The sequence below is a fragment of the Pseudorca crassidens genome, chromosome 4 (assembly GCF_039906515.1).
Source record: "Pseudorca crassidens isolate mPseCra1 chromosome 4, mPseCra1.hap1, whole genome shotgun sequence".
Lineage (NCBI taxonomy): Eukaryota > Metazoa > Chordata > Mammalia > Artiodactyla > Delphinidae > Pseudorca > Pseudorca crassidens.
The window spans coordinates 64,820,390-64,839,700 of record NC_090299.1 but is presented as its reverse complement, the minus strand read 5'-3'; the positions used below and the strand labels follow the sequence as shown (position 1 = coordinate 64,839,700).

The window sequence follows — 19,311 nt, the reverse complement described above, 5'->3', positions numbered from 1 at the left end:
GAGCTGACAGTATACAGGGTGACGCTGCCGCCGTCGCCCCAAGCCCTGGAGTAAGAGGTGTGTTTAGCAGAATCAAGTGCCTGTGACCGGACTTCAGTCTGTGGCGTCTCTTTGTGTGCCCGTAACTGTCCATCAACTTACTCCGCAGCTGCGGATCAGATCCGGTCTCTGGGCACACATTTACACATCAGAGCCTGTTGTTTTGCTTCTGCTACACACGACTGTAGCCTCACTCATGCAAATTCATGCTCCTCTCAAGCCTGTCTTCTGTTTTGTGATCATAATGTTTATAACCATGATATTTGCTGTTACTCTAGGCAGAAGGTTCCGGTAAAGTTCGGTTTTCATTAAGCGTTGTTCATGAAGGTTCCAGGAGCTCCACAGGCAGGGTCCGGGGAACACTGTAGTTATTTTACTCAGAAATGAATTCCTAGGATCCATGCAACTGTTCCTCTGTTTGAGGTGGCTGTTGACGTTTGTTTATTTTTTTAACCACCGCGTACTGTGTTTACCTCTGACGTGCTGGCTGCTCACTCAGTTAACATTCATCACTAGAATGTGTGTTGTGAAGGTTCCTCATTCTAATGTACCGATAAACTTTGTTTGCACAGAGATTTTGCTTATGTAGCAAGAGACAAAGACACAAGAATTTTGAAATGTCATGTATTTCGATGTGACACACCAGCAAAAGCCATTGCCACAAGTCTCCACGAAATCTGTTCCAAGGTAAGGTGGGTCAGGGCACAGGGGTCCGCCCTGCTCCTTTTTCCCCCGCCCACCACTCAGCAGGGAAGGGCGTGTGGAAGGACGGGGGAGTCGGCACATTGACCTGCAGGTCGAGCTGCAGGGGCAGCAGGCCGACCGCCAGCCCAGCCAGCATGGTTAACGCTCTTTCTGCGTGTCAGGCGTCGTGCTAAATGGTACTCCACCTACAAACCTACAAAAGGAGTACGGCCTTGGTGCCTCCCACAGTCCAGGAGGTCTAATAGGTGGACAGCGGTGTGGCGGAGGAGCTGTGTATCCCGAGCCCAGCTGGAAAGCGGGGGCAGGGAGTCAGGGCAGCTTTCCCAGGGCGGGGGCCACCTGATCTGAGCCTGGACCCGGGAAGAAGGGAGCGGGGTACGAAACCAGCAGGTGTGTCTGTGGAAGTGCAGGCGGCCGGGGGTTGCCGTGAACACGTGCTGACGTCATAAGGCACACAGCGGCGAGGCAGGGCCGTGGTCACAGCCTCAGAGTCGCCGCCTCCCCACCCCACCCCGCAGAGCCCATGCCTACACGCTCGTCCCGCCCTCTGCCCGGCCCTTGTACTTGTCAGGACACGGCTGTGTGATGCAGCGGCTCTGGCCGCTGCAGAGCCCTTCCTTGTGTGGACCTCCGTGTGTTTACTTGAGATGTGTGGCCTGTAGCAGAGGAGAGAGGTTCCTGGTTTGTCTCTTTGCTGGGCAGCTTTTGCGATTTGGAGGCGGTTGGAGCTGCGCGCTGTGCCTAGAGGGCTGGACACACGTGTCTGTTGTCCAGCCTTCCTGCTCCTGGCTTCCTCCTTTGTCCAGAGTGCCCCACCCCATCGCTTCAGCCACTTCCGGGTCTCGCGGCGACCAGGCTCCTAACCATTTTCTCCTGGCCACGCTCTGCTTGGTTCCCCTGAAGGAACCAGTGTTCCACAAGGGAGTCGACAGGGAACGGACCGTGGCCACAGTGTCCTTTGACCTCCAGGGATACATAGTTAATGTTCTCAGCAATCCCATTACCTGCTGGCCTGTGTTCCAGTAGTGGGAGCCAGGTCTCCAGGACGCTGTCCCCAACTTCCTTCAGCCAGGCCTTTCCACGCCCCAGACTTACTGCTTGAATCTAAACATAGGACTTTGCCGCCCCCTGTGTTAATGTCACCTTTCCAGTTCCGGGCTGGCATCGTTACCCAGCCTCACTCCCACAGGTCCTCCCGAGCTCGCCAGGCCCAGGTCACGACCACCTCCACAGCCCAGCCTGGCCTCCGCAGCAGGAGCGGAGCAGCTGTAAGCCACAGTTCCCAAGGGAAGGGTAGGGATGGGAGCTGCCCCAGCACCGGAATAGCGCAGCAGTCTGCCGCTCTGACCGAATGACTGGGACCTGCAGGGTGGGTGCTGGTCCGGAGACCCCGCGTCCACCCCAGCCCGTGTGCACGTTCCTGCACGGGTGGCACTGGGGCAGCTGCTTCCTGTGCAGCCCTGAAGCATGCTGCGCTGCCCGGGTTTCGTTTCCTCATTCGTTCACGCAGCAAGTGTAACCGAATGCTGCTTATGTGCCAGGCACTGTCCTGAGGAGACAGCAGAGACCAAAAGAGAAAAAAAATCCTTGCCCTGGTGGAGCTTATATGCTAGCGTAAAGCCCTCAGAACACAACCTGGCCCAGAGTCAGTGCTCAGTGAATCTTGGATTTTACCGTCAGCAGCCCTCCTGCCCGCTGACCCAGGCACAGATCTGGAGACGGGCAGAGTGGAGCTCCGGGGGAAATGACTTGTTCCACTTGGGATGGAAAGCTCAGGCGGGGGATGAAGGTGTGAGTTGCTCTTGCGGTCATTGAAGGTGGCTTCTTGGAGTCCCTAAACCCACAGCACTGTGAACAGGGGTGTGAAGTGATGACTGTCAAGTGAAGATGTTAGTGCCCCCAACAGAGGAGAGGCATTTAGAAAGACGGCCGACAGATTTAAACAGTGTGACCATAACACCAACAGCAATAGCAGCTAATATTTCTGAGTGCTTGTATTTACTGTCAGGACTGAAATTATTTTATTATTAGGGACATAAATATTATCATCCACATGTGCCGTGGAGGAAACGAGACAAGAGGGCAGGTGACTGGCTCAAGGCCACTTACCGCTAGTAAGTGGCGGGCGTGGGATTTGAACCCAGGTACTCTGTCCCCAGAGCCCTGAAAAGAGTCCCTGAAAGTGGCCACGTGGAGGCAGCAGGGGGAGTCCGTTGCCCTGTGTTCCACCGACCGCTGTGGGCCGGGAGGTGTACGTGTGACCGGGGGGATCGTGCGGTAGAGGTGGGAGCCTGGTAAATGGAAGAATGAATTCCGAACAATCAGGAGACTGTTAGTTACTCTGAGGAACAGTCGTTCACTATTCTCCCCAGAGAAAATGGGCACAGTTCTCAAAACGTGCGGCTCCGAGATGGGGGTGAGGAGTCAGGCAGCAGACTGAAGCCAGTTTAACTTGGAAGTGAAGTCAGCGCAGACACTCCACTGGCTGGAACAGCTGAGGACACGGGGTCTGTAACCGTGAGCCAAAGCTGTGTTTTCTCTCCTTCAGATCATGGCCGAACGGAAGAACGCCAAAGCCTTGGCCTGCAGCTCCCTGCAGGAAAGGGCCCACGTGAACCTCGACGTGCCCCTGCAAGGTAGGTCGGCGCGCCTGCTCCTCTGCCTGGTGCTCTCTGCCCAGGTCACAAAGCGCAGGGTCTCGGACGGCTCCCTGGTGTATCTAGTCTCCCTCAGAACCGAGCTGGACTCAGCAGACCCAGGCCGAGCCCGCACTTGGGACCTCGGGCGCGGCTTAGAGCTGATTTTGTGTCAACAGGGTTAGGCATCAAGGGCCAGGATGAGTTTTATTGTTGTTGGACAAGATTAAAGAAAAGTATCTTTAGTGCTTTTGTAATTCATGTACAGCCTGGGGTAAGGGTCAGCTAGTTTAAAAATATGTGGGTTGCTATTTTGGGGAGCTCAGTTTAGTCATTTTTCCCGTCTCTCATTTCGCCCTCTGTGATTAAATTTCCTCAGGGCATCAACCTCCCCTAATAAATAGAGCACCCAAAGCTGCTACTTAGCACACATCCAAGAGAGAGTCACAGCTTAACACACAGATTCCAGTTCCTGCTTTCAAATGCTTTCCTACCTAGAAATGAAAGGTGAATGGGATTTTGATTGACAGCCCCAGTGTCTGGTGGAAGAAATGGCTGTTCTTATAGCATGATTGGCACACTGACCTCTAGAAACACAGGATGTTATGTGTCTGTTAGAACATTGAGAAAAATGTGTTGCTTTACTCCCTGTAGTAGATTTTCCAACACCAAAGACTGAGCTGGTCCAGGAGTTCCACGTGCAGTACTTGGGCATGCTACCTGTGGACAAACCAGTCGGTATGTGAAACGTGCATCGTCTTTCCACTTTGCAAGCGTTTGGGAGCTCATGAGAGATGTTCACCCTCCCATGGGGGTGGGGTCTGCTGTTGCACTCCTTGCCTTGTCTCGAATCGGACCCTCACACTGTCACCAGCCAGAGCGCACAGACAGTCCTGATCAAAAGATCAGTACAGGACAGGCTAAGCTCCTCGGATGCATGGTCCCAGAATACAGGGACTTGAACAAAGTGGACCTGATTTCTCATTCACTCAGTCCAGAGCTGCGTGAGCCAGGGCTGTGGAAGGGCCCTGCCCCCAGAGATGGAAGCCTCGGTCCTGAACTGAGGCTTCCATCTCTGGGGCCAGGGTGCCTGCTTCAGTCCTTGTCACGTGCTGGACGGGGAAAGGGGGCTGAAGGAACCCTCCTGCTTTCCTGTTAAGGTGTGACCCAAAAATGCACACAGCAGTCAGCAGTCAGCTCACATCTCAGGGGCAGACTTTAGTTGCTTAGCCATACCAGGCTGGAAGGAGGCTGAGAGAGGTAGCCTTTTCCTGGGTTAAAAAACGGCTGTGGGAAAATCAGAACCCTCACATACTGCTGGGCGAATGTAAAATGGTGCAGCTGCCCTGGAAAACAGTCTGGCAGTTCCTCAAAAGTTAAATAGAGTTACCATTTGATCCAGCAGTTCTGCTCCTGGGCTTTGTATCCAAGTGAAACGAAAACGTGTGCACACAAAACCTCGTACACGAATGTTCACAGCAGCATCATTCATAATAGTCAAAAAGCAGAAACAACCCAAATGTCCATCAGCTGACAAATGGATAAATAAAATACACTTCCATACAGTGGTACTTCATTTGGCAATAAAAAGGAATGAAGTATTAGACATGCTGCAACATGGCTGAACCTTGAAAACATGATGCTGAATGAAAGAAGCCAGTCACAAAGGACCGTATCCTGTACGATTCCATTTATATGAGTGGCGTAGGCAGATCTCTAGAGATAGGGCTGGGTGGAAATGGAGGGTGACTTCCGAAAGGTACGGGGTTTCTTTTGGGGGTGATGAAAATGTTCTAAACCTGATGGTGGTGATGGTCGCACACCTCTGAATATACTAAAAACCGTTTGAGTTTTGCACTGTGAGTAAATTGTATGGTATGTGAATTATAGCTCAGTAACGTTGTTCTCCCACCCACCCACCACCAAAAGCAGCTGTGGGAACACCCAGCCAAAGAGCCCCATCGACTAGCACATGCTGTTCGTGTCCAGGGGCCGCCCAAACTTGGCCTTACTTAGTGACAAAGGACAATGAAAGGTTATCAGGGTAATCTGGCAGATGCTGGCTTCTGTTGGGTCCCCTTTTTCAAGGTTCCTTGCTTAGGAAAAGGTAGCATTTGAATACTGTTTATACACTCGGAGCTGGGGAATCTTTGTAGAGAGGGAGGGAGGGAGAGTGATGTGCTGGTTAGACAGGACATCACACACTCCTTCTCTGGAGGTTCTCATGACCCTTCTCTCTGTTGAAAAAGCTGGCATTTCTTTTCTTTTGAGCAATGAAAGGCTCAAATGAAATGTCTTGTCTGGGGCTACAAAAAAAAAAAAAGACCAGTCTGGGCATAGGTGTTACTGGGTGATTTGGGCCCACGTTTGTGATTCAGAAATAGCTTTAGGACCTTTTTCAGTTATCCCTTCCATCCACAGGAATGGATACCCTGAACAATGCCATAGAAAGTCTTATGACCTCGTCCAGCAAGGAGGACTGGCCTTCAGTGAACATGAATGTGGCCGATGCTACTGTGACTGTCATCAGTGAGAAGGTGAGAAGGGTGGCAGATGGAGTTGGCCTGTCGAACACAGTGAGGTTTCGGATACAATAAGCTTCCGTGAAACTTAGGTGCGTGCCAAGGCTTGGTCTCTGGGGAGTTGTGCTTGCTTGTGATTAAAAGAGCCTACATTAAAAAAAGAGAGACATTTTGCCCTTTGTGCCTAGATCTCTGCACACCTCAGAGGCTTCTATTCTGGCGTTCCTCATTCTTCCTTCCTACGAAGCCTGGGAGGTTGGAATCATTTGCTAGAGGTGACTGTGTGATACTAGCAGTAACTCACTAATAGGGCTTGGTTTTCTGGCCACTCTCCAGGCTCTGGTATTGACTGGGCTGTTATCTGGGCTTGGGACATAGGAGATGCTTCTGTGGTGGAAGGTCCTGTGGTAGCAGGGACCACTGGTCATCTGGAGAGAGGCCAGCATTAGCCTCAACACAAATTATCTCAACTTTGTGGTTGAGGAAACTGAGGCACAGAGAGGTTAAGTAACTGCCCCCCAGGCACACAGCGAGAAGTAGCAGGATCAGTTTTCCATTCTGCCTCTGTGAGGCATCTGTCATGGAAAGACCGTAAGTCCTTGGTCTGCTCTTGCTTCTGTCCACTAGCAGCTCACCTTCAAGTCCAATTCAGTTTCTAAAGAGGAGTAAGATGCTCACTGACCCTGCCTGCCACTCCAGCCTGTGCCGCTGGATTTTCTTCAAGTCTGCAAACATGTGGTGCCTCTTCCTACCTCAGCACCTTTGCAAGTGCGCTGCTCCTTCTGTGCTCTACCCCTTTGCCTTCCCAGCCCCTACGTAGACCTCAATGTAAACGTCATTTCTCCCAACAAAACTTCCCAGCCTCTAAGACCAGCTTAGTCTGCCTGTTAATCAGTCCCACAGCACCTGAGTGAATATTCAATAAGTCAAGATGTTAGTGAGCCAGAAGTCAGCATTTTTCTGGATGTATTTACTAATTTTCAAAAATTGCACATGGCTGCTGCAGAGGATGTGGTGTTCATAAGAATTCCAAACACTTCTTAACTCGGCAACATATGGGTACCAGTTTGTGAAAAAGAAATAAAAAAGTATTTGGCAACTTTTTGTTTTACACAGTTTTAGATAGAAATCTGATTCAATGTGCTGTTTAGTTGGGGAAGAAGACCTGTATGGAAAGAGAGCCCATGGCTCCTTTCCTCTTGGTGCTCTGGGGTTTCCGGTGGGTTTGCCTGGGCAAATGGGTTCTGAGCCACTGTATGGGCAATACGGAAAAAGTATACATGACATTGTTCCTGCCCACAGTGAAGCCACGGGCTTGGAGTCGAGCAGACAGAGTCCGGAACACGCATACCCAGTCGCAGTGTGGTTCAGAGCAGATTAAATGCCGGAACGAGGCACCCACAGCAGTGAGGCCTCTCCAGACACATTTAGAAACTTGCCTTTCTAGAAAAATACAGTCCTGTCTAAATTCAGTCTGGCTGTATATTTTTAGACACCATTTCCTCTGTGCAGCCACTCCAGGCGGATTCTATGACTTAAGGTCCGAACGTGTCTGTGACTTTGGCCAGAGCTGCTGAACGGCGTCTCTTGCAGAATGAAGAGGAGATCCTGGTGGAGTGTCGGGTGCGATTCCTGTCCTTCATGGGCGTCGGGAAGGATGTGCATACGTTTGCCTTCATCATGGACACTGGGAACCAGCACTTTGAGTGCCATGTTTTCTGGTGCGAGCCTAATGCCGGTAACGTGTCCGAGGCAGTGCAGGCTGCCTGCATGGTGAGTGAGCCCGCTGCAGGGGTTCAACCCTCGGGCCCCTGCTTTTGTTTAATATGCCGTAAATTAGAGCAGAGTTACTGACTTAAAAGAAGCCAAGTCTGATCTCTAAAGTAATGCCTTGCTGTGTGACACCTTCACTCCTGCGGACAGAATCGTGACAAGCACTTTGCCGTCTTAAGAGGCCAGGACACCTGAAAGAAGGAGGACTGGATGGAACCAGGTTCTTCTGTAGAGACTCCAGGAACACTGAAAGCAATGATCTTCAAAACCACGGATTTGAGGCCTCTTAGTTCTTGATCCCTAAGTAATTTCAGTATGTGATCAGGAGATGCTGGTCATGTGTGAGTTGGTGCTGTTTGGAACCAACTCAATAATTCTTTAAAAATTCAGTGTATTGAATGGTTTTTATTCTAGATAGTTGGTCTAAGTGCATTGTTCTTACATACTTTGTTTATATCTATGAACTCTATTCTTACCACGGCCCTGTTAAGTAGTTCTCTTTTATTTATAACAAAATAGAGGCTCAGAGGAAAGGACAGGCCCCAGGGCAGAGCTGGTAAATGACAGAGCCTGCGTTCACCCCCGAGCCTCCGGGTAATAAAGCCAGTGCTCTTTGTACCACATATGTGACTTCAAACAAACAGAAACACCTTGTCATTCATTCTGCAAATATCCTTTGAGCTCCTGTCATTCCCAGCACTGGGAAAGTTCTAGTAAGAAGGAGACATCCAAGCCTGGGCTGCATGGTGTATTCCAGCAACAGGAGGTAGGGTTGCTGGAGCCAAGTGGAAGGAGGCGAGGTCCATGTCCACGAAGGGCCTGTGATCTCATGCCAAGGTGTGAGCTTCCGCAGAGATTGTTAAGCAGGAGAGTGTGTAGACCACGTTAGGCTTTAAAGCATACTCCAAAAAAGAGAGAAGAAAACAAAGAGGAGGTGGGTTGAAAGGATGGGGCAGAGGTGGGGAGATGACCAGGAGGCCAGTTTACTGGTCCTTGGGAGAGTTGCATCTAAACCAGGAGTGGCAGTGGGGAAAAGACAGGAGCAGGTGATGGAGAAACACCTGGCTGGCAATGAGGAATGCTGAATTCGAAGCACCTGCACTTCATTTAACTCAATCCACCATTTGTAGGCTGGACTCTGGGAAGTTCAAGTAGGAATAAGACACGATCCTTGCATTACGGAGTTTAGGCCTATGGGGAAGACGGGTAAACCAGAATTCTGTTATGGTGTAGAAAGAGCTCTAAGTGAAAGTGTAAGACTGCACTGGATGGAGGAGTGACCGGGAGGAAGAAGGTGGCCCTGAAAGCGGGTCGCTCACCAGGTCTGTGGTGAAGGAGTAGCCGGAAGCATGCCGTTGAGATACTTGCTCGTTTGTTGGGGGGTTGGGGAGATCCTCACAGTTTTGAGGCTGAGGGAGATGAGCCAGTAAAGCCAGATTGAAATAGGGGTTATATTTGTAGTTGGACCAAGGTCTTGGTGGTAGATGAAGGGCCTGGGGTTGGGTTAGAGTGCTGCTTGGGTTAGAGTAACTTTGAGACCGGCCAGAAGATGCCCGGAGTCCAGGAACAGGTGGAGCTGAGGGCGGTGGAGGGCGTCCTCTGTCTCTTTACAGACAGTACACTGCTAGTTAACAAAGAGGGGAAAGAACGAGGTGGACGGATGGCAGAGGCAAAGGTCGGGGACGAGAAGAGAGCCAATTCGCTTTTATTTTAAAAGACACCTTGGAAACAGAGAGGGGAGGAGGAGGGGGGGAGGGGAAGGGAAGACCTGTGTTGTGCACTTATTATCTGGCTTCGTTCTCGCCACAGTCCTGTGTTAGAGTGCAGGTTCCCCTCAGGTGCTGCGGGGCCAGGATTCTAACTCAAGTCCACCTGCATATAAAGGACCGGGGCTGGGTGGAGGGGAGCAGCGCGGTGAAGCAGTCAAGATGAACCTCCTGACCAGGCGTAGGGATTTGAGATGGGATGAAGGGACTGTGTGAAGAAAACAGAAAATGGGAGAGTCCAGCCAAGCAAAAATCCATGGTGACTGTTGAGGTATTTTGTGAAATTGTAAAGGATCGTTAACAGATGGTTTTAGTCATAAAATGAATGGCTTTCAGCCTTAATTATACATTTTAAATGCTGATGGCAATTAAATAATTAGCTTTATCACTGGTTACAGTTTGTTCTGATTCCCAGGCTCATTTTCTCTCCTCTAGAAACAATTTCTACTCATTTGTTTACTATTTTAATTGTATTAGGGCCACCAGCTTAAGTGACTCAGCCAATCCAGCATAAGACATACCGGTAAAATCAAACCTTTCTTTACACTCTGTATCCAGCATTTCTAACTGGGTGGCCTTCCTCTTGATTCAAATCTGCATGATTCTCCATGTGAAATGTTTATGCATCAGTTTATACAATCTGAAATATCTCTGGCATTAACACATTCTGAATCTACTGAATTTTTATTTTGCAGCTGAGTGGTATAGGCCCAGCTGAAACTATTTTGATGAAATTTAGAGGGAGATGGAGAGGGGTCCGCTTAATGAAGTTCATCAGGCACAATTCTGATTTGCACTGGATATAACGTAACTAACATCAGAAACTCCGAGTCCAGTATACCATGCTGCGGTACCTGCGCATTATAAAACTGTGTTTGGAAGTGCGTAGTTTTGATTGTGATGCAGACCTAGAAACATACTTTACACACAGGAGACGTGATAAATCGTTTTTCATATGATTGGGTTGAAAGGGGCTAATTTTTTGGCCTGTGGGCTGTGACAGCACATTGTGATAAGAGTCTTGCTGTACGACAGTTCATGCTTTTCACAGGGAAACATCAGCCTGTTTCACAGTTGTTCCAAGGAACCTATTAATATTTAAGTAGGGTTTTGAAAATCAGTTTAAGTGCTTGGATTTTTTAAGTGCTTGGATTAGAAAAAAAGCATTTGATACATTTTAACCTTTTAATCTAATTTTGAAGAATTACTTATCTTTGCATTGATACAAAAGCAGGTGGATTGTGACTTTGTTTCTGAAGGATGGAAACTGTCCCTGGTGCCAGTGCTAATGGATTTTTAAAAATTAAATCTATTAAGATTTAGACTTGTATATAAAATCCTGAAATCTTAGTAATTTTTTTTAAATTAAAGCAGGATGGGAACAAACATTTATGAATGCCTTCTGTGTTGCTAGGCCTGTCTGAGGCATTCTGCAGGTATTCCTTAATCATAACACTGTCTTTTAAGGTCGCCATTCTTCAGCCATTTTACAAATGAAGAAACTGAGGCTCAGAGAGATTTAATAACTTGCCTGGGGCCATACGGTTCACAAGTGGTAGAGCCAGATTCAAACCCTGCCCTTTCTACCATGCTGACCCTCACTCGGCTAGCCATAAACACCTACTTCATTACCTGTCTGAGGAAAAAGTTAATAATCTCTCTCCCAATCCTTTTTCTCTTCATTAGCTCTTTGACTATGAGGTATATTCATCGCAGCCTAACAATATAAAGAACTTCAAAAGAATTTAAAACACTCCACATTAAGGAAAAAAAATAATAAACTCTTGGATTCGTGTTTAGGAGCTAGGTCGTTAACCTTTGGGAGTTAAATATATTTATGAATTAAGATCACGTTAAACAAGAAGGGATGATACATTATTAACGACCATACAACTTTCTAATTTCAGTTACGATACCAGAAGTGCCTGGTAGCCAGGCCGCCTTCACAGAAAGTTCGACCACCTCCTCCGCCAGCAGACTCTGTGACCAGGAGAGTCACAACCAATGTAAAACGAGGGGTCTTATCCCTCATTGACACTTTGAAACAGAAACGCCCTGTCACAGAAACGCCGTAGCTGCATATGTGAAAGGATCCTGTAACATTTACTGAAGATTGAATAGCTACACTAAAGAAGAGGAGCTGATCTCTGGCCTTCCATTCAGTTGCTGATGCTTTGTCTTCAGAGATTAATAACTTAACCAAACAGTGTTAGACAAGCATGTTCTCTCGTCTTGCCACCGTCGTGTGATATGAAAAGCATGACTAATTTTTTTTGCTGTCAGTAAGTTACATCATGAGCAGTGGAAGCTCCCTTTCTTACTGTAAATATCGTGAACATTATGTAACTTCACACACACAGGGAAGAATGTGGCCACACCCCTCCCAGTGAAGCAGCTGAGTCCTTGGAGTGAATGACACCTGGGTTAGTTTCACTGTCTTCTTGACTGGATCTGTCACAAGCAACTTTTAAGTCCTACAGCACTTTGCCCTGTTTTCAACATTGGAGTAGACACTGCATACCGGATACCACTGAATTGCTGTAAAAACAGGATGACTAGTTTTCGTTTTAGTTCTTCATAAAATCGAACCTTTGGTTGACAAAATTGGCTGTTGGCATCAGTATAGAAACCAACTGGCAACTTTCCTTGACGAGCTCTTTGACACATGGACACCATTTCATGTCTACAGCTGTTTGGGGGATGTTGGGAAAAAAGTGAAGCTTCAAAATTGAAAAACTAAATTTCAGAAATTAAAACAGAACAAAAATAGCCTTTCTGTTCAGATGGTTTTCAAACTGATTATTAAGAAAGAGATTAACAAAATTATAATGCATTTTGGGTGGGAAATATTTCAAACTTCTGCCTTATACTGTACAATGCAGCTAGAGAATTATAGTTCACTATGGCCATTCTCTACATAAACATTAAAATGAAATATTCCTCATAAGCCTTTCATCCTTAGTTTGATAATTAGCCAATATGCAACTTGGAGTTGAGGAAATGTCATTTATATTTTAGATCTCCACCACCACGTTGTTTTCCACCTCCTAGGTAAATGTTCTGCTAGGATTCTGCATCTAGCTCAATCTTACCTTAATGCTTTTTGCCCAGAAAGCTGTCTGTCCATCATGTATTGTCCATGGCAACAAACTTCATAAAATTGAACCTTTCTGAATTTATGTATTTAATATTAAAATTTGTTGGACTCTAGATATATTTTTAAATTTATATTTTTTCCATTTATGTTCAAGATTTAAAAATTTCATATCAGAGCAAAATATACATAGGAACAAAGGACTATTTAACAGGCTTCCCAAAAAACAGCACTTTCCTGCTTCTCTATCTATCTATAGATGAGAGACTTAGCTGTAAACAGATTGAGACACTTGTTGATAATGTTTTAAAGAAGTTGCTAAGAAGCTCAATCTAGACATTAGTTTTGTTTACTTTTCAGTGATAAAATTACCATTTTACAACATCGTTGTAAAAGTAATGCTTTATGTTTATCTACTGCTATGTACTTGTCAAAATGGTTTCCACATTCTTATCGTCACATTTGAGCCTTATAGAGAAGGTACTAAACACATTTGAGAAATAAAAAATATGAATTAAAGAGGCTCAGTCACCTAGCCTAAGATCTCACGAAAGTTAGTGAGAAAGCCAGAACTAGGACCCATGCTTCTCAACTCCCAGTTATTAAGTTATGCTGCTTCCACACCAGTCAGGAGGAGTCTTTCCAAAATTACGCTGGGCATATCCAGTTATTATCAGGCAATCTTAGGATTCCCTGTATAAGTAGGGAAGTATGTCCAAATTACTCATGCCGTGATTTAAAACCATTACCTGCTCTCAGTTTTCCTGCAGTGTGCCTCAAATGTGTTGTAGAGGACAGGATTCTACATGCAGTCCAGAGATAATGTTACATGTGGTAGAAATATTCCTAACTCATGATACTTAGCCACCAGAGAACATGATGGAATGAGTAGGTGGCCTCCTGCCTCTGTTCCCTCTCAGAATTCTGGAATTGTTTGCTAGCACCCTAGAGATGCCACTCTAGAAGTGGATTATACTCTCACCAGCCTGTACACCATTCTACTAAAGTTACCAGTTACATCCTAAGAAATTACTGCATTAAGAAAATCCTTACTGTGCCCTTCGAAAAGCTGTTCAAAATTCAATCTTGATGATCTTTCATCGTGACCTCCACAGTGAAACAAACATTTTAGTGTGATAAACTTCAAAATTCTTAAAAAAGTGATCCACTTTTATATTGGACATCTCTACCAGAACCCATTCATTTTTTTTTAAGGCATACATATGTTTTCAGGATCAAGAATACTGAGCTAGCTTTAAGTAGCAAACTGATTTATATATGCAATTATGGATGCATTAAGATGAATGATAGCCTTTACATACTGAAAACTTTACTGCAGATACTTTGTTTTAAAAATAGCTTTGCATACTAAATGCAATTAATTTTATAAAATTAATTATGTTAAGCCGTATGTTCAGACACTTTCTGCCATGGCCAAAAAGTATGTATGAAAGTATGTGTGTATTTTCTGTGAAAGGATGCTAGCGTTTTACCTGATATTGTAGTGACACTTCAGTTATCTATGCATTCTTTGTATCTGTGATTTGGTAAACAGGCAGGCATGTTCACTATGCCTTGTATGTCTTATCATTTTTTTAATTAACCTGTTAAATACAGCTTAAAATATTTTTATTTTATTTATTCTATTTTTACTGAAATATACTGCATTATTGTGTTAATGTATTATCTTTACTGGATATTATCTCTCAATGTATCCAGGTCTAAGTAATCTCAGTGAACTATACATTGCCTAAAAGGTGGTTTTGTAATGATTTGTAGTCACATTTTTATTGGAATATGTATAAGAAAAGGCAAAATACTTAAAAGTTCCTTTTATTTTTTAAAAGCAGCTAGATAGACGCATACTTGCCAACTCACATATGTGCTCCTTGGCCGCATCAAGGGGAATAGCCAACATGCCTATGGCTAAAAACTTTACTTTGCAAACTTAAAGCACTGCTTGGTGCTTCGTTTTTATATCCTTCACGACACATGTGAGCTCATCTAAGAGACAGACACATGTCCTCCTGCCCTTTGTTTACACCTGGATATATGATCACCCATAGCTAATTAGGACCATTGTTTTTGTTTGTGTCTGTCTTACTGCATGAAGCGACATTAGACCCATTTCCATTAAAATAAGCTCTTGGTGATAAACTGTTGGCACTGCTACTTTTTAAAAAATTCCACTTTATGATTTTATAACGAACATTTGTACAATTCTACATAAGGTCATTTACTAGAAGCCCTAAATCTTTCCTCCTCTTCTTATATGACACACACTCATTTCATAAGCATTGCAACAGAAACTCAAGATTTCGTAAACAATGTGAGAAACATTTCCCTAACTGATATTAGCACAGCTTAACTAGTAAAAGCATTAGCTCTCTAGTTTGCCAGGCTCACTTAACCCAATACACAGCTAACGTGTGTTATACAGCCAGTAAAATGAAGTTTATTTCAGCTTCAGGGAAAAGATACTGCTCACACTTCATCAGTGAGAGCACTCCCTGCCATCCAAAGCAGCTTGTTTATCCCAAAAGAACATTTGGTTTTGCTTTCTGCCCCTTTTGCTGTTGACCACTTTTACACATTTAAATGTAATATGTTATGAGAATAAACTTAGCTGCGTAAAATGTTTGGCTCATTTATCTGACATCAGTCATACATATCCAGGAATAGAAATAAAAGTTTAGTGTCTCCACGCCAGTCATTCTATTTTCAAATTATTCTTATCTCAAATTAAAAGTCATTTTAGTAATGTAAGATTCTGCTTTGATTATTGTATATTTCCACCTGGTAAGAACTAGGAAGTAACTTTAAATTTTGAATAATTCATTGCATGGTCCTTACCTTGGTACTCAGGAAGGACAGCAGGCATTTTGGACATAGAGGCCTATTCAGTCACCAACTTGATGCTTGTGTAAGCACTCTTTCTAGTGTTAAAAAAGTCCATCTTTCCTTGAAGAGCCTGATATCAAAGAATGAAAGATAGAGTTGTACAGGCACTAAATCCAAAATGAAAGGTGACTAGAAAAGCAGCAGTTGAACCTGGCTTAGTTTAACTGTTAGACATATGGAAGAAGATAAATAGAATTTAAAGTGTGTACCCATTTTTTGTTCATCTTGCATTTCCCCCAGTAGTTTACCTTTTTCCTCAATCAAAGGCAGTTACTCTCAAAGAGCAAAATTTCATTTGGTTTCAGGTATTACATAGTGGTAAATAATTACACATTAAAAATCTGAATTTGCTATTGGAGTATCTAAAAACCAGTAATTTCATTACTTTAGATTTTTGCAGCACTTTTCTCTAAGAAGCTGAAAAAAGAAAAATGTCAATGTAATCAATATTCTCCTTTACTAGAATTCTCCCATATTGGTTTTAATCCAAAGTATTTCCCTTTTTAGTCTACCAAAATATGTAAATAATTGATCACATCCTTCTTAGAAGATTCCAAAGAAGAAAACTGCAGGCTTAATGAATGAATGGTTTAATTCAGAATCTCCATATACTTAGAAAAATAATTTATGACAGGATTCATGTTATGAGATACTGAAGATAAGGGGCTAAAGTTGTGATGTGACATGAACCACATGCTGCTACAGAGATCAGAAAAATATCCTGAACTATTTCATAACTGTGAGTTTTCGTCTTATAATAACTATTAGCAGAAAATAAAAATCTCAGACCTGCTACTTTTGGACAATGGAATACTCTTCAGCCTGGGGCAGAGGAAAGATGTAAGGAAAGGGATAAAAGATCCCTGGGGTAAAATATCAGCTCTTTACTGAACAAATTCAGTTCACCTGCACTGGCCTCCCAGAGGCACGGAAGGCTCTAAGCCAGAGAGTGGGAATAGGAGGAAACCATACTATAACTTTCCGAGCAAATGTTATATAGTTTTTGATTTTTGAAAGTAGTAAAATAAGCTGAGCATTTAAAACATTTCTGTATTTTTTAAGAGTCATAATTAACAGAATTCTTTTGGGATTTAAAAATAAGTCTGGTTCAAGTATAAAAAGTCATGTTTCATTTCTTCACTGACATTTTACTAGTAAGTGTAAATCTTCAGTTAAAAAAATTTATTACTGCTACAATGAAATTCACCCTTTTCTACCCTCACTTCAAGTGAGAAAATTATACAATATTAGAGCTGAAATAGACCTAAATATTCATCTTGAAGAGGATAATAGTCTACTAAAATCATGCCACCTGAATTGAAATTTAGGAATTTATTTAACACTATTCAACACAACTGGATTCTGAAAACACAACTTTAAATTCAAACTCTTTGTGTCTATGAACATGTTTTTAAACAGTAGGATTTACAGTTGTAACATATTTGATTTAATGTCACTTTCTGTTGCCATGATGAAAAAAAATCAGTAGACCCAGAAATGATAATCATAACCAGTTCTTGGAAGGCAATTGATAATACAGTCAAGATGAACTGACTTTCAATATAATTAAAATAGTGCTACGATATATTTTAATTGAGCATCAGAAATGACTTACCAAAGTTTGATTACTGTGTGCCACTTGAAATGACCATCTCACCTGATCTTTGAATCATAAACTTGTATAGATTTCTTCAACAATTGGGGTGTCACTTGTATTCAGCAGTTTGGCCTCTTCCTCAGAATTACTATTTAGATGGAAATTTGCTTACAGTCACTTTTTTTACAACAGTATTTGGCATAAATAGTTAAAAGGGAAAGCTTATGTTCAGTCTGCTCAGGATCCTAGAGGTTCTTCCAGTGAGAAACAGTTTTCACTCTGTGAATGGACAGCTGAACTACTCACACCTAGAACTTTGGACCTTCCTGTTCTTCCTATTCATACTCAACTTCAATCACATTACAAAAGCTCCTAACATCTCCTATTTTAATGTTTAAGGAAAAAAAAATCAACCTCTATAGTGATTGAAAATTTTAAACTACAGCTGACTCGATACTGAAAAGCAATCTATAGTCCGTGCAAGAGCATCTTTTCCAAACCTATGCTTTCTAAATAAACTGCCTCACAATTTAACTTTGAAAAGAAGTCTGTTCTAAGGCACACAGTGTTTCCCTTCAGGAAAAATTGTTGCAGCTTTAAAACCAGTGTCCTAAGTCCAGACAGAAAGTTAACAAGAGTGAGACAAGTTCTAACAGCCGATACTGAGTCTACAACTGAACGTTCTAAAACAGATCAGCACCCAGCTACTGAACTCTCTGAATTCTGCTTTGCTTAACTCACCTACATTATTCTCACTTGTCTTAATTCACTTGAAGGTAATAATCACATTTAGAAGATACTAAGTGACCAAAAGGATGAGTATTTTGTGTAGGGATGTCTAACCTTCAGAGAAATATCAGACTTTGGGAAAAAACCCTACTACTCTTGACCCCTGTAAAAAACACAAGACAGTCAAAGCCATGGTCGAGGATGCCTGGGTAGAGAGGAAGGTAAGTTTTCTTGTTTTTTCCCTCTACTTGGTATTGATGGTGTGGGAAGATAGCCAGGCATGACAGTCTTGGGCCCAGCGCAACGACAGTAAAAATGTTGAGTTGGTATCTGAGATCCGATCCCTTGGGGACTAGAAAATGGCAACATTACTGGAGGCAAAACAATCTCTATGGGTTTCAGTGCAATCATTCTGTCTTCTGGGCGAGGTCTTACAAAGTTTGTCGTCCGTTCATATGGTCTGGAGGGAGGTGTGTTCTTCATAAATGTAGGCACTAAAGGATTGGTGGTGGGCTTGTTGGATTTTCTGACCTGTGAGGAAGAACCCACTTGATTTGTATTCTTCTGTGGAAGAGATGTTTTTGTTGTTAACGTCCCTGACAGATGAGCACTTGCGTTAGTTTCTTGACTCAGGAACTCAGCAATTTTCATCTGGATGCCCCTACTATCAGAAGTGGAAGATTTTGGCAATGACATTTTTGACTTTTTCTTCTTCTTCTCACATTTTGAAGGTTTACCCAACTCGATCCCATCCAGTAGACCCTTTGCTGCAGCACGGGCCAAAACATCTTTCACAGACACTGTCTCAGATGGGTCCCGCTATAATTAAATGTGGGAGTTAATTGTTACTTTGCATATTACAAATACTTATCAGTGTTTCAGTAAAGATAAAAGAATATCTTTGTTATACTAAAAGAAATAGTTTTTAGACCTTAGTCTCTAATATATCCTATAAGCCTCAGGAAACTACTTTCTTTGTACTTAAATCTCCCCATTTGTGAACCTGATAGAAAAAAAAAAGAAAAAGAATTACAGAGCTTATTCTTTTTTGAATTTTTAAATTTAATTAAATTAATTTTTTTATACAGCAGGTTCTTATTAGTTATCTATTTTATACATATTAGTGTATATATGTCCAGAGCTTATCTCATATCTGTGAGCTAAAATGAACTGGATATTGACAAAGTGCTTGGAGAAGTGGGGGTGGAGAACAGGCAACGGAAAAACACTCAGGAGGACAATAAAGATAAAAATAGGGATTTCCGCCATACAATAATAATTGTTTTTCCTGCCCTTTAGCTATTTATGAAATAAGCATACTATTATGAAATGCTCATAAAGTTCCTATATTCCTATTATGAGACTTTGTTGTTTCTTAATTCCTAAGTATGAAATGGATTGGGATTTTTTTTATCCTTACCTCCCTTGTTAGAACCGAAAGAAAACAACCATTGGTAATTTCAGATGGTTCCATTCTGAAAAATTTGTCGGTGGACAAATGTATTTCCTTTAAGGAGCAGAGTGGAAGGACAGGAGGACTAAGCCTGCA

At 43.4% G+C, this 19,311-nt stretch overlaps 2 protein-coding genes across 32 annotated transcripts in view; one reads left to right on the top strand and one right to left on the bottom strand.

Moving 5' to 3' along the window:
* APBB2 (amyloid beta precursor protein binding family B member 2) overlaps positions 1 to 15,171 on the top strand; it is a 373,983-nt gene extending 358,812 nt beyond the window's left edge. For 25 of the 30 annotated variants that reach the window (XM_067735799.1, XM_067735790.1, XM_067735797.1 and 22 more), the window contains 6 exons: positions 612 to 726; positions 3,293 to 3,380; positions 4,035 to 4,118; positions 5,802 to 5,917; positions 7,496 to 7,675; positions 11,349 to 15,171. In XM_067735799.1, coding sequence (XP_067591900.1) covers positions 612 to 726; positions 3,293 to 3,380; positions 4,035 to 4,118; positions 5,802 to 5,917; positions 7,496 to 7,675; positions 11,349 to 11,516 — 751 coding nt within the window. In that variant the 3' untranslated portion in view covers positions 11,517 to 15,171. Of the gene's footprint in view, positions 1 to 611; positions 727 to 3,292; positions 3,381 to 4,034; positions 4,119 to 5,801; positions 5,918 to 7,394; positions 7,457 to 7,495; positions 7,676 to 11,348 lie in introns of those variants that run through there. The other 5 variants (XM_067735805.1, XM_067735802.1, XM_067735806.1 and 2 more) reach the window with 4 other exon arrangements.
* Positions 15,172 to 16,753: 1,582 nt separating this feature from the next.
* Positions 16,754 to 19,311, bottom strand: part of NSUN7 (NOP2/Sun RNA methyltransferase family member 7) — a 63,843-nt gene continuing 61,285 nt past the window's right edge. For both annotated transcript variants that reach the window (XM_067735811.1, XM_067735812.1), the window contains exons 11-12: positions 19,183 to 19,306; positions 16,754 to 18,581 (exon numbers count right to left, since the gene is read on the bottom strand). In XM_067735811.1, the coding sequence (XP_067591912.1) occupies positions 17,946 to 18,581; positions 19,183 to 19,306 (760 nt within the window). In that variant the 3' untranslated portion in view covers positions 16,754 to 17,945. The remainder of the gene's footprint in view (positions 18,582 to 19,182; positions 19,307 to 19,311) is intronic.